General features: G+C 41.1%; 1 protein-coding gene across 1 annotated transcript; it reads left to right on the top strand.

Moving 5' to 3' along the window:
- The first annotated feature begins 10,736 nt into the window (after positions 1 to 10,736).
- On the top strand, positions 10,737 to 15,702 carry LOC134435691 (proline-rich protein 15). Its single transcript, XM_063184738.1, has 2 exons — positions 10,737 to 11,029; positions 11,581 to 15,702. Exon 2 carries the CDS (start codon positions 11,664 to 11,666, stop codon positions 12,069 to 12,071), a length of 408 nt encoding a protein of 135 aa, XP_063040808.1. The 5' UTR covers positions 10,737 to 11,029; positions 11,581 to 11,663; the 3' UTR covers positions 12,072 to 15,702.
- Positions 15,703 to 15,973: the final 271 nt, after the last annotated feature.

The raw sequence follows: 15,973 nt of genomic DNA, 5'->3' as shown, positions 1-15,973 counted from the left end.
GTGTGTGTGCGTTTGCGTGTGTGTATGCGTGTGTTGAGCTTGGTATGTGCTGCGTCAGAATTGTCAATCTTTGCCCCAGAAGGTGAAACAACTGTCAACGTCATTTCATTCAAGTTCACGTTCATCTGTGTCTGGCTAATGTTTGCACTCATCAGTATCAGTTTCCGGAACACCAATATGGGTAGTGATGGGTAACTTGTACTCATTAGTTACAATCCCGTCCCAAAGTATTCCAAATGTCCTGCTTTTACCTGTCCTAAACAATCACCTTGTTGAGTGGGGCAGGTAGACGTAAACAAAAAAAATAATATGTGGCTCTGGGTTGTAACTAATGAATACATTTGCCCATCACTGAATATGGGAAAGCAATGGTGGGGAGAGACAGGAGAGGATCAGGAAATGACCTCTGGCCGGAATCGAACCCGGGTCTGCAGCGTAATAGTCAGTGCATTAGATCCATGGCCTTGCACCCTTGCTCACCGCCTTGGTTTTGTGTCTTGTTCTATACATGGATAAGCCGTTCCATTATCAACACATCACCTTTTATCAACCACCTGGCTTTTTATGCTGTTAATGCTCCCATTAGCTTTTCGTGTGATTTAAGTGAGCTGTATTGTTTTGTTTTAAACTGATTTCACACTGAAAACAGTAGACTTTTGGAGGTCTACTGAAAATAAGGGATCTAAGAACCTGCTGTGAATCCTGGGTCCTTAGAATATTCCTAACTTTCAGATTCTCCAGACAATGCACCTTTAAGAACCCTGTGTGGGTATTACTTAATATATTTTCCAAATATCGACTATATGCCATGCTAGCAGATCAGAATGAGTATTATGCATACCTGCTTTAACCATCCTATAGTACGTATTCATCTAAACCCTAGATTAAAAGAAGTTTATAACAGAGATAACATACACAGCTTTGAGTTGCACATAAAATGGGAAAGTCTGGACAGGTGAATAATAATTAGTAAAATGTCTACATTTTAAAACATTGCACTGTTTTTTTCTTGTTTTTAGCTGAGCTTGTATCCTCAGCACAAAGATGGGCTTGTATCCTCACAATCACAAAAAAATAATCTTAAATGATCTGACAATGATCTGACAAATCTGCTGCAGCTGGAGAGAAGGAATTAGGAGGAAAGACTGCTATAAAAGTATGTTATAAACATATTGTCACCAAAATGGCGATGATCAAGTCTTAATCTGTTATTATCAGTAATGTCATGGCAATGTTGATATGACTAGCGCTGCCAGTAAGGCCGCTGACGGGCCCATAAAGAGGCTACGTCATAGGCTTTAGCTAGGTCTTGGAAAAATTACAAAACAGGAAGAATCTATCTTTACATTGAACAGGTTGGTGTTTGTCCATCTAATGTTTTTTCTTGGTTTGTCCAAAGACAAGAGTTGAGCAATGAGGGTTTGTGTAACAGACGAGGTACTAGCAACAGACAATTATTTTATTTTGTTTTATTTTATTTTATTTTATACTTTTCTTGTGGAATGTGCTTGTGTGTTCATAAATGTTGGGATAGCAAGACACTTTTAAGACTACATTTTTCAGCACTTTCTACACCCTGTTAAATTGCTCTCAAAGAATCATAATGTTGCTGCTATGGTTTGCCATTTTCTAGTTGCTCTGCATAGTGCCATTATGTGCTAGATTAAAAAGAGCTCATTTTGTCTCTAGGCCAGGGAACCAGATGGCAAAATGATTGGTGCATTGAAGTCCACTCGTACGTATGTGTGTTTCAGTTATTGGCAACCTGGAACCGGGAATCTACATTCCAGTGCCACATATTCCAAAAGACCTGGTTTTACCTGTTAACAGGCAGGATATGAGGGCAGATAAAACTTGAAATATGTGTCACTGGATTGTAGCTCCTGAATCCATTTCGAATATCACTGTTTAATACATATTAATGAAGACCCACCTGGCTACAATCTACAGTCCAGTGGCACGACGTTTGCTCTAGTCGTTTTCTGATCCATTTGAATTGAGCTTGAATGAGAAGTGAACTATTGTGTTGCTGAATGTCAAGTTAACAAAGTTGAAGGCTCAATCCTTGGTGTGACAACAGTATATTTAATCAGAATGTTTGTGAGAATGTCTGTACTCTATCTTTGAACTCTTGTCACGCTATCATACTCTGTTGACCACTCCTTCTTGGGAATGACTAAATGTGATCCTGTTCTCTAAAACAGGAGAGGGATGATCAAATTTGATCTGTTTTGTTTGCACATTGTCCAGATTTCAGACTCATCAAGGCCACAATTACAGACAGTGAAATCCTTTTCACAGGAAAAAGATTACATTTATTTTAATGGCCCTTTTACAAGGAATCTATATCGTAAAGTGAAAGCCCACCTGGGAAACTCCCAACTCCCATTGTCATTGTGACACAGCACTCCACAGCACACAAGTGTTCACTGAACACAATGAAATAGCATTTTCTGCTTCACCCGTGCAAGGCGGCAGCCCCTAATGGCGCTCAAAGGGAGCAGTGCAGTGGGATGGTACCATGCTCAGGGTACCTCAGTCATGGAAGAGGATGAGGGAGAGCACTGGTTAATTACTCCCCCACCAACCTGGCGAGTCGGGAGTCAAACCGGCAACTTTGGGCTACAAGTCTGACACCTTAACCGCTTACCCATGACTGCCCAAATGTAACATAAGCAGTAAAACTAATCCTAAATTAACCATAATCCCAAAATTCACCAATTCAAAATTCACACCTGCTCAGTGTTAACACGGAGCCCCTTAATGCACGCTGTACCTCCTGTGGCACGCTGTAATAGACATTGAAAGTTAACTACTATAGTACTACACTACTATGACAGTGCACTGGGCCTTTAGTAATACATTACGACTTGGTCATTGCCATTCTGGTTACAGCTCATGTATAATGCCGTGTCTTAAGTGGTTAAAAAGGTAAATGGTAAATGGACTGCATTCATGCAGCGCCTCTACCCCAGTGAGCAGTGAGCACTTCACCATGTAACACTTTGTAGTGTAGATGCACTTGTAACAAGGGCCATTCAAATGAAGTTCAACCAAATAGAATTGCATGCAACTGGTGGATCTCTGTCGAATGACATGCACTATGAGGACATGTGTACGGGTCTACTTTCCTGCATAGATACAAAATGCTTGGGATTTATTTAAAGCACTTTTAAAAATTGTTTTATCACTGAAGAGAAGTGTCTGTATTAGGAGAACATGTTATGTAAATTATACAAAAAATATGTATAAATGTACATGTAAAGAAGTTTTAGTGCACAGAAGTTGAATAAAATTCACATTGGACAGGTTTTGGTTGAATCACTCATGTTTTTGAGAGCCGTCCCCCATTTATTGCATAAAATGAACTGAACTAAAACGTGTACTTTTATATTGGAATAAAATGGCTAATTATAATGATAAAATATTCCCACTGCCCACTAAGAATAATTGTTCTTTTAACATATTTACATATAACAGATTTTACAGATTTAAACAGTATCTTTCTAACAAAAACTATAAATAGAATTTGCTAAACATACCTACCCCCCAAGACACACGCATGCACGCGCACACACACACACACACAGACACAGACACACACAATCAAATGCACACCAACAAGGCAAGGATACAAAAAGCCTCTCCTGTTGTATTCAATAACTAGAAGCACTCAGAGAGTTCCCAACTTCCGCCAAGATGATGGGGTCACTGATGCCATAGCATCTACACAATGTGGAATCCTATGCCTATAATATGACTTTTTTTTTTAAAACCCAGATCACCACCAAAATTTAATCACTTGTTCCTTTTGTCATTTCCAGCAACTCCAACTTTTTGAATTATCCTGCTGACAGACAAACAAACCAATGTGACCGAAAACATAACCTCCTTGACCGAGGTAATAAATTCCATCAAAGAAAGTTGCACACCTTTCTATACAAATCCCTCATCTCTCCATCACCAGGTCCACTTGTGTTGCGGTGCAGTGCATCATGAGTGATGATCGCAAGATAGCAGTCCATTGTGGCCTATTGTACCTGTGTAAACATCTCTACGCTATTATGAATGATCTTCCTTCTGCCAGTGAAACTAAACTGGTGGCGTGTGAAAGACAGAGAGAGATGTACTGTATCAGTGAGAGTGAGAGTTCCCAGATACTTTCATAGGAGGAAAGGAGGGGGGGGGGCAGAAACAGCTTTGGATAGACGAGTGCTTGACATTCTTCATCACATGCTTGAGTTTAGTTTTTTTTTTCTAGACAGCATAAACATACACTTACAGTGTGTGTGTGTGTGTGTGTGTGTGTGTGTGTGTGTGTGTGTGTGTGTGTGTGTGTGTGTGTGTGTGTGTGTGTGTGTGTGTGTGTGTGTGTGTGTGTGTGTGAGCGAGAGGGGAAGAAGGGAGGGACTAGTGTTCGTTTGACATACCTGAAGTTTGTACAGTACTTCATTGTGCAAGTCTCTGTGAACACACACAGACAGTAAGTAACTCTACCAGTTCAGCAGGCTGTTTTGCTGTATCACGATAATCACTGTTTTCTTTTGTGTGTGTTTTTTTCCAAATAATACAAACTGGTTCATCAGCAACCCACACCAGAACCGAACAATATATGTCACAAATATGACCTTACAGGCCTTTATTTTCACTTGACTGCCTATTGTCCTTTTTTAGAAGTAGAGAAAGCAAGCTCATTTGAAGCCTCTGCATCTTTTGTGTAACATTTTTTCAATTTCAGGTCTTTACCCTTGAAACAGTAAAACACTCACAGGGGTTCTAAAGGAATAAATGCTGTTGTTTATTTCCCCTCCTATGCAGTATACCAGTAGACGCTTTTAAAGATGCTGAGCTGCTCATTGAAAGACTTAGTAGGGTTGGAAAGGGGGGTCCACGCGCACCCCCCGGCTTTTTTTACGCCACCTGATTTTTTTGTATCTTTAGAGTGTCTACTTCCAGAATCTGCCAGGTGCCAATCTGAAATAATGTCCCTTGGCCTTCCTTTTTAACCATTTAATGCACCTGACAGGAACCCAACAGATTGAAGCAATGACAGAGAATAGGTCATAACTTTTGAAGTAAACTACATACAGAGAAAAATTAACACATTTTCCCATACAATATTGACCTGAGGAATGAATTTAAGTTGTTGTTTTTGACTTTTGACAACATTTAAACGGCATATTTGCTCAGAAACAGCAATAAAATGACCCAAAATATGTAGACACTCAACTATCTTTTCATTCTTTTGAGATTTGTTGTGTCTTTTTCACCACCTGCTCTTCCTTTATCATTTGCAGTGTAAATGTGAGTATTATATCACGTATTAAGCTGAAATTATGACCCCCAGTCTCCATTTTTGACCCTTTAATGCGCCTGACTGAAACCCAACAGACTGAAACAATGATACAGAATAGGTCATAACTTTTGAAGTAAACCACATACAGAGACAAATTAACACATTTTCCCATATAATATTGACCTGAGGAATGCTATTAATTTGTTGTCTTTGACATTTCACAACATTTGAACAGCATTTTTGGTCATAATCAGCAATAAAATGGCCTAAAATATGTAGACTCTCAAGTATTTTTTCATTCTTTTGAATTGTACTGTCTTTTTGTCCACCACCTGCTATTCCTTTATCATTTGCAGTGTAAATGTGACTTGGATGGGTTTTAGGCTGAAATAATGACCCACAGTCTCCATTTTTAACCTTTTAATGCTCCTGACTGGAAACCGGCAGATTGAAACAATGATACAGAATGGGTCATAACTTTGGATGTAAACATCATACAGAGAGATTAACACATTTCCCCATACAATGTTGACCCAATGAATGATATTAAGTTCTTGTCTTTGAAATTTGACAACATTTGAACAGCATTTTTGGTCATAATTGGCAATGAAATGGCCATTCAAGTAGGCCTATCTTTTCATTCTTTTGGGTTATATTTATTTTTCAACACCTGCTCTTCATTCATAATTTACATTAAAAAGTGTATTAAGAGTATTAAGCTGGAATAATGACCCACAGGGTTCATTTGTAACCCTTCAATGGACCTGAATGGAACCAACAGATTGCAACAATGATACAATTCATTGGGCAGTCATGGGTAATTTGGGCAGTCATGGGTAAGCAGTTAGAGCGTCAGACTTGTATCCCAAAGGTTGCCGGTTCGACTCCCGACCCGCCAGGTTGGTGGGGGTAATCAACCAGTGCTCTCCCCCATCCTCCTCCATGACTGAGGTACCCTGAGCATGGACCCGTCCCGCCGCACTGCTCCCCAGGGGCGCCACTGAGGGCTGCCCCTTTGCACGGGTGAGGCATACATGCAATTTCATTGTGTGCAGTGTTCACTTGTGTGCTGTGGAGTGCTGTGTCACAATGACAATGGGAGTTGGAGTTTCCCAATGGGCTTTCACTTTATTTCTTTCAATGGAGGTTAACTTTTGAAGTAAACCACAGTACAGAGAAAAGGTAACCCATTTTCCCATACAATACTGACCCAAGGAATGCAATGAACAATGTTTAGCCTCTTATCAACTTTTAAATGCGCTTCTGGACAAATACTGCCTTTTAAAAAAGCCCTAAAATCTATAGAAATTAAACTGTCATTCTATTTTGGAGGATCACAGCAGCAAGCAACCCATCCACACTAGTGTTTTGTAGGTGCATGACTACCTGAATAATGCACTATCTTGATCCAAGTGACCAGATTTGTAAAGTTTGTCAGCCATGAGTGTGTTTTACACTGGCATGTTTCTCTGTCCTGTACATTTGGCATAACAAGCCAAACAGTCTATGTCTGCAGAAAAAGGTGAAAGACACATCTTCATGTTACAAATTACATGTGGAGGTTTTGCAATAAGAAAAAGGAAAGAATATACGCACACCACAGATGCTCCCTTGTCGTGAGACACCTGACGAAGACAGGTTGAGACGTTGTGTGAGCTTTTCACACGTTAAATGATGACAAGGGAGCTTCTGTGGTGTGCGGATAGTCTTTCCTTTTTTCTTGTGTGTTCTTTTATGTCCTGCACCCACGGCAATTGCTTTTTGGGATGTGCGTTTACCTCACATTTTTTGAAGGTTTTGCTAATAAGTCTTAAAGAAGCCTCCTTTATTTCTTGAACCTCTGAATGATGATGGTGCTAGTTGGTTATTAAGTGGAAGATATATTTTGAAAATGAGATACTGTTTCAATCTGAAACTCAATAACATAATCAAATGTATACTTTAAATGAGCTTCACCCAATAAAACTTGAAAGAATGGAAAAAAAGGTTTATTTTCTACACATTTTGGGTATTTTAATGCTATTTTTGTCCAGGAACACGGTTTAAATGTTGATGACAGTCCTTCACAAGTGCTTCATTGCATTTCTTGGTTCAGTATTGTATGGAAAATGGGTTAGCTTTTCTTCTCTTTGTGGCTTACTTCAAAAGTCAACCCACACTACGTCTTTTTATAAAGTATTATAAGTTTAAATGTTGTCAAATGTCAAATCAACAACTTAATTTCATTCTTCAGCTTAGTATTGTATATCAAAATGTGTTAATTTTTCTCTGTATATTTAATTCAAAAGTTATGACTCATTCTGTATCATTGTTTCAATCTGTTCCAGTCAGGCGCATTAAAGGGTTAAAAATGGAGACTGTGGGTCCTTATTTCAGCCTAAACCCAATATAATAGTCACATGTACACTGCAAATGATAAAGGAGGAGCCGGTGGTGGACAAAAGACAATAAAATTCAAAAAAATGAAAAGATACTTGAGTGTGTACATATTTTAGGCCATTTTATTGCCGATTATGACCAAAAATGCTGTTCAAATGTTGTGAAATGTCAAAGACAACTACTTAATAGCATTCCTCAGGTCAATATTATATGGGGAAATGTGTTAATTTGTCTCTGTATGTAGTTTACTTAAAGGTTATGACCCATTTTGTATCATTGTTTCAGTCTGTCGGGTTTCAGTCAGGCGCATTAAAGGGTCAAAAATGGAGACTGGGGGTCATAATTTCAGCTTAATACGCGATATAATACTCACATTTACACTGCAAATGATAAAGGAAGAGCAGGTGGTGAAAAAGAGACAACAAATCTCAAAAGAATGAAAAGATAGTTGAGTGTCTACGCATTTTGGGTCATTTTATTGCTGTTTCTGAGCAAATATGCTGTTTAAATGTTGTCAAAAGTCAAAAACAACAACTTAAATTCATTCCTCAGGTCAATATTGTATGGGAAAATGTGTTAATTTGTCTCTGTATGTAGTTTACTTCAAAAGTTATGACCTATTCTCTGTCATTGCTTCAATCTGTTGGGTTCCTGTCAGGTGCATTAAATTGTTAAAAAGGAAGGCCAAGGGACATTATTTCAGCTTGGCACCTGGCAGATTCTGGAAGTAGACACTCTAAAGATACAAAAAAATCAGGTGGCGTAAAAAAAGCCGGGGGGTGCGCGTGGACCCCCCTTTCCAACCCTACTAAATAGGTTTGGGTTGTTTGTTTAAGTGGCGGTGTGTCCTCAGAGAATAACTGGCCATGCAACATATTTGTTACAGCCCATTCACAAAAGCCAGACAATTATAATAATCACGGCTCTTCTTCAACCAGACACACCCAGGCATGGGATTATCTTCATTACACTCACCAGTCTAAAAGCAACACATCACAGCACTTAGTAATCGTTTCATCACTGCATAGAACTCAAAGATAAGGCCTAGGCCTACTACTTACTACTACTGTTTATGCTGCTGCTACTATGCTGCTTACTACCACTGCTATATGTCTACTACTACTTCAGAACTACCACTGCTATTACTTCTGCTGCTGCTGCTGCTGCTGCTGCTACAGCTGAGAACGTTCACCTCTGGTTTAGAGCTGAGCACGCATATGCTTGCAGAGTTAATCATTCTTAGGAAAGGCTTTTCCTCTAAGTTGTGTGTACACATACGTGAGTGCGGTGTCCTCCTTTTTTTCTTTTTCAACTCAAACAGATACACCCCCAAGAGAAATCCCCAGTCTCACATTCCATCCCCAGTGATGAAATTCGCCCCAGAGATTGAGAGTGTGTGGTATGACAGAGGATGTTCGATTTCATGAACTCCCGTGTGTGTGTGTGTGTGTGTGTGTGTGTGTGTGTGTGTGTGTGTGTGTGTGTGTGTGTGTGTGTGTGGTTTCAGTCAAGGTTGGCTGAGGGAGTTCCTGAGGTATGTGGAAAGGTAGGTACAGAGAAGTCTCTCACCCGCACATTCCAAAATCTGATTCTTACCGAAACACAACGTAGAATGAATAGTGTGTGAAAATTCTCTCTCTCTCTCTCTCTCTCTCTCTCTCTCTCTCTCTCTCTCTCTCTCTCTCTCTCTCTCTCTCTCTCTCTCTCTCTCTCTCTCTCTCTCTCTCTCTCTCTCTCTCTCTCTCTGTACACGTGTATATCTGTCATTGTGACAAAGAGACCTACCAACTAATAATATGATGCAACTGCATTGTGCTATAAATGTACAAGTGACAGCAAAAACATTATAGCAAAATAATTTGAGAATATAGAGTGACAGTTTTTTCCGGTCAACAAACTCAAAATATCAGAGGTGTCAGCTGGATCATCAGGGACAGTTGTGGATTTTTAAACCATATACAGGCAAAGCCTTCCACAGACTATCACAGGAGAGGTACTTAGGACCAATCCCATTTGTATTTTCCTACCCCTACCCCTTACCCCTGAAACGGAGTCTGCCTGTCCGAACCCCTCTTTTTTTAGGGCTACAAAGCCCTCCCCCTTACCCCTACCCCTCTGCCCTAACGACTATTGGGATACCCCTACCCCTACACAAAACGGAAGAGAGGGGTAAGGGGTAGGGCCAAGGGGTAAATTGAGATTGGGCCTTAGTGGTGCACTACACATGCAATTAATCAATTATCACCATAATTTCTATCAGCAGCAGTATCATCATCATCATCATAATCATATTCATCATCATTATTGCAGCTGTTGTGATGATGATGGTGTGATGATGATTATCATTAGTAGAAGTAGGCCTAGCAAGCAGTAATAGTAGTAGTCTAGTAGTGGTGGAGGTGGGGTTAGTATTAGGCATGTGTTGTTGTTGTAATTCTTGCATGAATACACAACTAGAAGTAGGCTGTAAATAACCATAGCCTACTTTATACTTTTTGTTTTGGCGTAAGTAAAGAAGACTTCACCCATTATTGACCATTTGATCACTTTTTCATACAGACCTACGCACTTTCCTTTTTGGTGTGTTTACTGCTGTGTCGGTGCACCCCGTGCGCGCACAATCAGATGCAGAGCGCGCGTGTAACAAAGCCCCTGGATAGAGCTCTACACGCTTCTTGGCAACGATAAAGAAAGCCCCCTAAACAGACTTGAATCTGATGTTAACTTTATGGACACTTAGACAATAATTAGAATGACAAGGTGCGGATTACAGGCTACTTGTTAGGCAAGCGCGCAAAAGGCCGAGGTGCAGCATGCATTCGATGGGTGGGTGTGCTCATTCTGCAAGTTTGGCCTCAGTGTGTCTTCTTGTTTTATTCCGGTTTCTAGCACCACTGAGGTTTCACTAAAGACCAGAGATTCACAAGGTGGTTCCTAGGCAACTAGCCCTACCCAATCCCTTGTTAGAATACCTGAATGCAGACCTGCGCACCACGTGACCGATTCTTTGGCTCCTCGACAAATAAGAAAGAAGGACAGGTGTTCTCGTGCTGGTTTCGGAGGCGGAATCCCGGTCGAAGTGGTCCGGTTAAATGCGAAAACCGTGCGGCTTTATAAAGTTGTGAACGGGCACTTTGGAGAGAAAAGGATGTTTTTGATCTTGAAGTAGTGTCGTTTATTCAAATTCTAATTCCTATGAGTCATTGGCATGAGTTAATTTCCAGGCTACAGCATCAGAGAATATTGTGCCTGTGCCTGCCGGTCAGGTTCCTCAGGTTCCTAAGCTAGTCCGGGCCGTGATTTGTTCTGGAAGTACATCACTGACCTAGCCCTGTTTTCTGCGTGGATAAACAGGTAAGGTTTTTCGATGTTTTGTTCTTTTATTTCTGTGTCTCCCCCTCTTTCTCTCCCTCTCTGTCCCTGTGTGTAAAAGTATAAAATGCACTGTGTAAAATGACTGTGTATTGGCTACAGGTAGGCAAATGATTCTTACAACTATTCTCTCTCTCTCTCTCTCTCTCTCTCTCTCTCTCTCTCTCTCTCTCTCTCTCTCTCTCTCTCTCTCTCTCTCTCTCTCTCTCTCTCTCTCTCTCTCTCTCTCTCTCCTATCAATTACTTAATCTGGGTTTGAATAAACTTTCATTCATATTGAGGATACCAAGTATGACATGCAATGGTGGTGGAGGGATGTTAGAGGTGGTCCTAATGTTGTTAATGGGAGTGGTGTTGATAGTTATCGTACAATCATAGTGTTTTGAAAGTAGAAAGCATGTGTATTTCTTTGCAAAATGTATAGTGATACTGCCAAACTGCAATACAGCCAGTGGCACACGTAGGAATTTATTGAACCGTTTAATAAAGAAGTTAAATTGTGCGTGTGTGTGTGTGTGTGTGTGTGTGTCCAGACTTCATCCCATCACCCTCACCCCTCACCCCTCAACCCCTATCACGATCTTCAGCCTCCTTCCACCCGTCACCCTCACCCAAGATGGCCGACAAGGCCCCTTGGTGGAGGTCATTTGTGGGCAAGAGGAGGGTGGCTGCCCGCGAGTCTGCCAAAGAGGCGCTTGCCCAGCAGCAGCAGCAGCAGCAAGCCCAGGCCTCGCACCCCCACCCTTCCACAGACACCAAGCCAGCGGACTCTCAGGCCCATGTCATCCACAGCACAGGAGCATCCACAGATCCAGACAGACAGCTGACTGCCAACAAGAGGAGCAACAGTGCGGAGGACCTTGAGCAGCCGACCTTCAACGAGGCCACCAACCGGCGCAACCTCCGCGTGTCGCGCTCGGGCCGCTTCAAGGAGAAGAAGAAGGTGCGCGTCAGTCTGACCCCCGGCGCCGAGCAGGAGTTGCACGGCGGTAAGGCCTCGGCGAAAGACGACGCAGGAGCGTGAGGGACGAGGGAGGATGCAGGATGCAGGAGGTTCCACTCGGCAGAGTTGGTCTGGACCAATGATGGGCTATTGCACAACGACTGTGCATTCTAATCAGGGATGGGCAACCTGGAGGCCGCAGGTCCCAAAGGACCTGGTTATACCTGACTAATTCAACCAGGGAGTCATTCAGGAGCAATCATCCAAGCAACTTGCCAACTGGGCAATCATCTGGTTGAATTTTACAGGTAAAACTAGGTTATGTGGAATGTGTGACACATATGTGAATATGTGGATTGTAAACAAATGAATCCAGGTTGCCCATCACTGATTCTAATCCACAGTCATAGGGCCAACACTTACACTCACTTGTCCCTACATAATCCAATGAAGAATGGTCCTTCAGTGACCATTTGTCAAAGCCACTACACAGAAGGTTCTACATGCTTACTACATAGTATCTACCACATGAAGGCTACTACTGTACATAAAATGAAGGAATGTGGCAAGTAGAAGTAGTCTTCTAAATGGAGCTCATTTTATAGTGCTCTGTGGGCCTTGTGAGTGAAGCTGTGTGTGGGTCATCTTAGGGCTAAACCAGATTTGGTCTGTGGGCAACGTCTTGAGACTTACCGTCCCTGCAGTAGGTTAAGGTGCAGATGAAGTGCACCTCTGGTCTTCTGACCAACTGACGTGGAGTTCCCTGCTGTTCTTTTCTCCTTGTGTCCATCCCCCAAGACTGTGATCATCAGGGGAATGGAGGACAGGGGAACATGCATCCATCCTTTCGTCCAGAGAACTATACTATTCATCCAATCACTCCATCCAGCCAATGAATCCATCCATCCATCCAGAGAATTTTATTTATGCACTTCTCAGAGAAGGACTAATAATATTTAAATGATAAGTATTTCACTTGTAAATGAGATGAAAATGAGTGGATGTGAATTATGTGATCATTTGTTTTTTTAATTGTTAATGTTGAAGTTGAAGGCTGTGACTGCTGGGTCATGGGTAATCTCCTGCTGTATACTCAATTTGCCACTAATGATAGGCACGAGTTCACATTTTTTTCATCTGCTTTGTAAATAGTCAGATCTACTGTTTTTTACTTTGAGAAGCTTACACTTGCAGCTTACAGAGTTTCTAACAAAGTTGAAGTTGCACATCCCTACTTACTGAGGTCAGGTGCAGGACAAGAACTCAATCATGATAGAAAAAGTAAATGTCTGCACACTGAACAGCTGGCCTGAAGAAAACCCTCGCAGGTCGAAGCGTTGCTCCTTTTTAGTAAACTCTTTTGGTTGGAGTTTCAGTGGACAGGCGTTTACTTTTTCTCTAACATTTGCAGCTCACTCATAGAAAACGATTGTCTGACAACTGTCTGAGCACAGCACAATTTTGCTTCATGTTATCCAAAGAGCTTAGTGTGTAAGCAACTCTTCCTCAACTGGGGTGCATTTCTGGAAAGCGAAGTTGCTAACTCTGTTAGCTACTTTGTTGGTTGCAATGCAATTTCCCATTGGCAACTACCGAAGTTGCTAACTGCTATCCAAAAATGCGCACCTGAAGAGCTTTACTAGCTTCTAACATCCACCAGAAGTTGATGAGACTCCTCAGTTGAGCTTTTAAACATCAAATCTAAGTTTTTGACATGCTGGTTTTATGGGTTGTGTTCCAGTACACAGTACATTTTCGCAGTGCACATAATTATACTCTTACTGTACGACAATGCCGCTGTTATACATAATTAATTACTGAGTAGTCTGTGTAGTGTCATAGTAGTGTAGTACCGTGGTAGTACATTATTTTCACTGACGATAAATGTGCATAATAAGGCTACAACTGCTAGTTGATTCTAATCTACAATATATGATACACAGGGCAACTTTTTGAGCAATGGCGGCCAACATCTTGATTAGCTCCTCATTTTTTGATGGAATAGTGAAAAAATAAGTTGTCTGCTGCTGATCCAAGTCCTCTTGACAAGCTATCCTTGTAAAAAAAAGTCCAAACATCTTATAGAATCATTGCCCAGAAACATTGTTCAACAAGTTGCCCTGTGTATCCTTTTAGTGTTGAAATAGCAATGCACTGTGTGTCTATAGAATGTGATTAGAGGAGTGAATATCTCAGCCCAGTGCTCCCCTGTGCTCTCATTCATACACAGGTGATGTACTGTATACCCATATTACTCCAGGAGAGGGATTGCCCCTGTATCTAAATCAGTGCCAGACATCTATCTTCTCTGTGCTCTGGGGTAACTGGTAGTCCCCCTTTCCACTGTAAGTCGCTCAGGCATAATGTCATGGGGGAATGCAGCCTCAGAAAGCAAAAGTCTTGTGTAATTTGTGGCAGCCCTTTGAGCAAACCCAATGATTCATTCCAGAAACAGAACAGAAGGCCAGGTGCTAGGGGTTTTGATGTCTGTTTTAAATGCACACTTAGAGCCAAGTCATTGTCCGACTTTTGTAGGATTTCTTTCATTATTTGCTTATTTTGGAGCATGGAAATGGGTTTAACACAGCAAAGGAGATGTCACGAATTAACAAAATGAACTGTAACAACTTATAACAGGCTAATACAAACCCTGCATGGCAGATGAATCACTTGGTAAATGTGTTATATGTTACTGAAATGTATGAAGACATTGTAATGTATCTTGTAAAAGACTCCTGGAAAATGAAGTAGCAAATGTCCCTCAGTATCAGACTCTCCGTTGTTGTCTCTATTGGTGGCAGTGGTCCAGATAAGCTTTTAGCAGTTTAGTGTCATTTGAGCAAACTGTTTTTGAGAAGTCTGGAATGGTTTCACCTAATAAGGAAAGCAGAAGTTGCAATTAGATCTCACCTGCCTGTCTTGAGAGTGTTTTTGGAGATGTGCTGTAGACAACGTAACTGATTGAAATTGAAAATAGTGTATCTTGAGAAGTTAGTTTGAGCTCTGCTTGGATTTTGGCAGAATGGGTGCTACTTCTCCATCCACTTTAGTGAATACAGTTGATTATAACTTGAAACTCAAGATCTCAAAAACGTTCTTCACAATGCTGTCTCAGTTTATGTCTCCTAGCAATCAGCAAACATCTCTGTTAGAGAAGATTTATTCACTGTGAGGCTATCAAAACATAATTTCAAGACAATATCTTACTTTGGAATTGGGCACCTTTAGCCAATAGACCCCATTCTTGTGTCTCTGTGATTGGGACCACGACTTGGCATCATCATGACCTTAACACAGTTCTCTGCATAAAATGCACCTTTGGGTCAAGGATTTGACATTATTGCTAGTTTTCACTCTTCTCTTCCATATTCCCATCACATTTTTCGGTCTTCTTTTTTGTCTCGACAAAGAAAGATGTGGAACAATGAATTGAGTTGTCAACATTATTGGACAAATGGGAAGGTTTTTTTTAAGGAGCTTTCTTTTTGTCAGGGCTGTATTAGGTTAATGGAGGTTGACATATTGAATGGACAGCATGCAACAATGCATACTAAAGCACTCCACCCAACCATATTCCCCACACTAAAAAAAAACAATTACTACTTATTTGTGTTCAGTCACAGCTCTTCCATGGACGCTTGAAAAAGATTTTATCATCCTTGGTTGTAATGTAATTATTGTTTTGTGAACCTTCAATGTGTAAATAAAGAAGGGTTTGATGCTTGACATATGCCTGCAGCGTGTATCTTTGTCTTTCTCTGGCTGGGTGGATATTATGTAACAGCTGCATTAGTAGCATGTACAGGAAGAGCACTCTTTTTCCCCCCTCCAGCGGTGGCTCCCTCCAGGCAGTGATAGCCGTCACTAATCCTAAATCCTTTTTTAAATAAAGGCCTATTTTTAGGGCTTTTTTGTTTTTATTTGGTTGGACAGTTGGAGATGGTGACAGGAAGTGAGTGGGAGAGAGATATGGGGCAGGATTG

Source organism: Engraulis encrasicolus, chromosome 20, assembly GCF_034702125.1.
Source record: "Engraulis encrasicolus isolate BLACKSEA-1 chromosome 20, IST_EnEncr_1.0, whole genome shotgun sequence".
Classification (NCBI taxonomy): domain Eukaryota; kingdom Metazoa; phylum Chordata; class Actinopteri; order Clupeiformes; family Engraulidae; genus Engraulis; species Engraulis encrasicolus.
The sequence above is the reverse complement of the archived record's forward strand: the minus strand, read 5'-3'. Positions and strand labels throughout refer to the sequence as shown.

Coding starts and splice junctions, on each gene's coding strand:
- LOC134435691 (XM_063184738.1), top strand. CDS start 11,664: ATGGCCGACAAGGCCCCTTGGTGGAGGTCATTTGTGGGCAAGAGGAGG.